General features: G+C 38.6%; 1 protein-coding gene across 1 annotated transcript; it reads left to right on the top strand.

Annotated features, from left to right (window-relative positions):
- The first annotated feature begins 427 nt into the window (after positions 1-427).
- On the top strand, positions 428-3812 carry LOC149141864 (uncharacterized). The gene is made up of 2 exons (XM_089451353.1): positions 428-1192; positions 1672-3812. Exons 1-2 carry the CDS (start codon positions 1183-1185, stop codon positions 3810-3812), a joined length of 2151 nt encoding a protein of 716 aa, XP_089307479.1. The 5' UTR covers positions 428-1182.
- The last annotated feature ends 707 nt before the right edge of the window (positions 3813-4519 follow it).

Genomic DNA, 4519 nt, shown 5'->3' with positions numbered 1-4519 from the left:
AAATAAAATTAAACACTTCAATATAATATTTTTTCACAACAGAATTAATGAGAATTAATCTTTAACTAAGCAACAAAAATTTTAGCTTTCCAAGAAATATTAACCTCTATGCTTTTTGATAATAATTATAAATAAAATATATATTATTTATTGATAATTATAAATAAAATTAAACACTTTAATATAATAATTTTCCTTTCCCCTTAACTCTTTATCCCAAATAAATACACTTATAAACATGGTAAAAGTATAGAGTTATGAACATGGTAAAAATTGATATATAACCATGCACGTAAAACAAAATTTGAAACTTTGTAAAGTTAGTTGGAACCAACGACTAGTAAGAAATGATGTTTGATCTAGAAGTTCTGACCATAATTGTTAGATGCCACTTTCCGTCGCTATTTGTGGATCTCTGAATGGCCGGACTCGCTGTTGGGAGGCTCGACCGACGGAGAGATAAAATATTAAAAACGAAAGCAAAACCAAGGTAAAGACATCCACGGTGGCCCAGCGTGGACCTGGTTGTTCAAAATTGCACAGGCACCGATAAAGAAGGACAACTTGAAAATTTCAACTTTCAAGAAAGAGCGAGCGCGAGAGATTCAAAGAGAGCGTCCAGCGTCAAATACAGGGAAAGAGAAATACTCCCTCGCTTTCTACAGGGCCGGTCCAGGTATCCTGCTCTGCTCTACTATGTGGACCTGAAATTTAAAGCTTGAAATTGTAATTATTTCTTCCATAATGCCTTTCCAACGTCACTTGTTCGAATCCCGACCTGCAAAGATTGTTGATACACCGGCCTTTCATATCCCAAAGGAAAGGAAAGGAACGGAAGATTTCTTCTTTCAATTTCTTTATTAGGTGCAAGTGCAGATTATCCGGTAGACGCGTAAAAGCTAAATAAAGGACGAAGAATAAGGGCATGATGACTTTTAGATTTGTTTAAACTGAGGATGTGAATGATTCTGCATCATCCATACCTGTAGTGAGTGGTTTTGTGACCTGGCAGAGGCTTTGACAAAGCCTATAAGAAAACGACTCCCTTCAATCCTGAGTCTCGCTGGTTTTGTGCGGGCGCCGTTCGCCTCGCATGCCTGAGTCCCGGCTCAGGCTAGGTAGCGGGTTTGAAGCTCGTGGACGCATCATTTTCGAGGAGATGGATCATAGAATTGTTGCAGCATGAGACGAGGTAATGTATTTTGTACCGAGGTTCTAAATATGTACATTTCCAGCGTTTTGTTTTGTATTTCATATTAGCAATATCTGGAAAGGTTTGACATCATTTTGAGTCAGTTGAGTAGAAACTGCATTTTCTTTGGTAGGGGATTTGTGTGTGTATGGTATAATGTTGTTGATAGTCTTGTTTTTCTTCGAAGAAATATTATTATTAGCGGCTTATGCTTTTCTCTTGTTGCAATGTATACTTTTTGCTTCATTTCCTGAGTGAGAGATCGGAATTCTTTGTGTGAATAACTAGGATTTTTCTTTTGTAAAGGACATAATGCAGCTTGAGAACTTCTGCAAAAATAAAGTTTCAAATTCGCATTGTAAGCATGGATCATTTTGGTGCCAATGCTCGCTTCTCTTTGTTCTAAAAGTAAATGGCTACTGACTGCAGTCATTGGAATGAAAATAAATCTCTTCCCACTAAATGTATTTGCAATTCAGGCAAGGAAGCAGACAAATCATGGCAACGTTCTGTTAAGAGGAAATTCGAGGGATTAAGCTTAGAATGTAATCATTCTTGTGATGAGAATCTGTTTTCTGCCCAAGAGGGCACATTGCATACTACAGAGGATGTTGGCTCGGAAGATATTCAATGCAATCAATTCAATAGAAAATGCAGCGACACTTTGAGCAATGACTCCCCATCTCAGCCTACTGAAGCGTTTAGAAATTCTGCACATGCCTGTACAGGTTTCATACTAGGAACATCAATTGAACGAACTCACAGTAGAACTTATGGTTCTTTTGGGCTGACCGAGGAAAAAGAAGATCTCAACTCCTTATGCAGCAATGCACAGTGTTCTTCATTCAGTTCTGTTGTCAATCGTATTTCCCCAAAGAAAACGTTCATGGAGAAGAAAGGAGCTGCTCGAAACATGGCTGATAGAGAAACTGGAAGCCATTCTCGTATGGTAGAGGTTGAAAATGAAGTTTTTACGTTAAGAGAGGCTCTCCGTAGCCAACACCAGGCTTTACAGGACCTTTATACGGAATTAGAGGAGGAGAGAAATTCTTCGTCCACTGCAGCAAATGAAACATTGGCAATGATTTTGCGGCTTCAAGAAGAAAAAGCTGCTGTGCGTCTAGAGGCCGATCAGTACAAAAGATTGGCTGAGGAAAAACTTGCTCATGATCGGGAATCTTTGGCGTATTTTGAAGATCTTATACATAGGAAAGACGAGGAAATTGCTGCTCTTGAGTGTGAAGTACAAGCATACAGACACAGGTTGCTGAGTATTGGTTTTGATGACCTTGAGATTGGAAAGATTAGGTGGCCTGGACGGTCTTATCCAAATGATAGAGAGGAAGATTGTGATAGCTGGACAAGTTCCTGCACAGAAAAATTGGAGGGCTTTGATGGCTATGATCCTCTTAGTTGGAGGACTCCAAATAATGCTGAGCAGTTGCATTCCAGAGATATGTTGCAGAGACAAGACAAGAAAGGAACGAGACACATTTCCATGAATGATCGCAGATGCTTAAATGATACTTGGATTGATGGGGCAGCTGCAGTTGATTCTTGTCAACCACAACTCCAGTGGGGAGAGGTGTGCTCTAAGAGAGTTACATGTGGACAAGATAGAACCTTGGGTAACTCTCATAGGATTCAAGCAGAAGATTACTTTGTTTCCAAAAAAATAAACAAAGAATCTACAAAAGAGTATTCAAAAAATGGAAGCAAAAGTCATGCAAGTTACAAGATGGATTCTGATTGCAAAGTAACCCAAGGTTATGATAACTGTGATGTTGATCTAGAACCTGATATTAGTACCAGTCAATTGAAAGAACAGGATGCTGTCAGTGAAATGGCAATGGATATGCGAGAGACAGCCCTTAGCAATGACAATCTTACTCTCTGGGAACAGATAGAAAAGTTAGAGGACAGGCTGCAGCAATTGTCAAAAAGAAGAGCGCATAATTGTCACATGGATGATGAATGGGTAGCAACAAACAGGGAGCTTCGGAAAACAGTAGTAGCTTACACTGTCAGTTTAAGGGAAGGAGCGAGGTCTTTTTGGAAGCTTTCTTCAGATAATACTGGCATCTGTGATGGCTTGATGAGAGCAGCTAGAGGAGAAAGTGCAGAATATCTTCAACCATCAAGTGTCTTTGCAAAAAATAAGCAAACGGCAGAGGTATCTAATATTGTTATTGAAGTGCCATGTTCCAATAAGAATGTCGCAGATGTTAAAGCTGCCAATGATGAAATTGATTTAAATTTTAATGTGCATGATGTTTATGTAGTCCAGCACGAACGTGAAAGGACTAGAAGATACGATTCTCATAAAGGAACGACTTTTAATTTTGACATAGTGGTTGGTGATCGACTTGGAAAACCAGAACCTTTACCACAGAAACGTCAAGAAGATAGTTCTTCACAGGACCCTGATTTGACTGAAAGAAATTTCTTGCAGTCTGCACTGCATAATGTCCAGTTATGTAAAGGAGGTGATAGTCTTTGTAATGCTACTTCTGGTGGTTTAGTGGGGTCAAAACTTGACCCTGCTCCTCTGCAAGGGCAAGTCGAGCAGCTTAGCGTGAGGCTGCAGGCACTGGAGAGTGACAGAGAGTTTATGAAATAGACCATTGATTCCCTAAAAAAAGAGAAAGAAGAATTGACATTGCTCAAGGACATAGCTCAGCGACTCCGTGAATTGAAACCACCATCTAAGAGCCCCAAAGTTGTCAAAAGTCCAACCCCACAAGAGGATGCATCAGTTTTAAATTTCATGAAGTTATATTATAGTTTGCAAGTATTAGTTGATGTTCGTGATGTATATTTTGCTTTATGTTTGTTATGCATTTTCCTGTTAAATAAATACTTTGTCTTCAAATGTGTCTGCGTTTGTTTGTGTAATTGTATATAGTTTCTGAACCTCTTGGTAGTAGTTTATTTTTAATATTTAGTTGTAGTAATTTGATTTGCAAGTTTTCCCGGACTTTAAAATGTCTGTTAATTTTCTATTGAAATGTCCAACCTAAAGCAACAATTTTGGGTGGGGCAGTGTTGACACTGCTGTTTGATCTAGCTTGTTTCTGGGTCTAGTTGTTTAACATAATCTGTCAGACATGATGAAAATCAATGATAATCTATAAGCTCCTTTTTGCTATTTATGCACTCTTTACTGAGACGGGCCGTAGAGAATGTCTTATGTTGTTTCAGGCTCCTATAAAACTGACACAAAATTATCGCTTTTCCAGGAAATCTTATTACAATTCATTTGGCTGTGATGCTGACTCTCTCTTATGAATTCTGTAACTCATTCTGTCACTATTATTTATTTTCTGG

The sequence above is a fragment of the Pinus tabuliformis genome, chromosome X, assembly GCF_031772625.1.
Source record: "Pinus tabuliformis cultivar Carrire ecotype Pingquan chromosome X, CPIR1, whole genome shotgun sequence".
In the NCBI taxonomy this organism is placed as follows: Eukaryota; Viridiplantae; Streptophyta; class Pinopsida; order Pinales; family Pinaceae; genus Pinus; species Pinus tabuliformis.
This window is presented reverse-complemented; position numbering and strand designations above follow the sequence as displayed.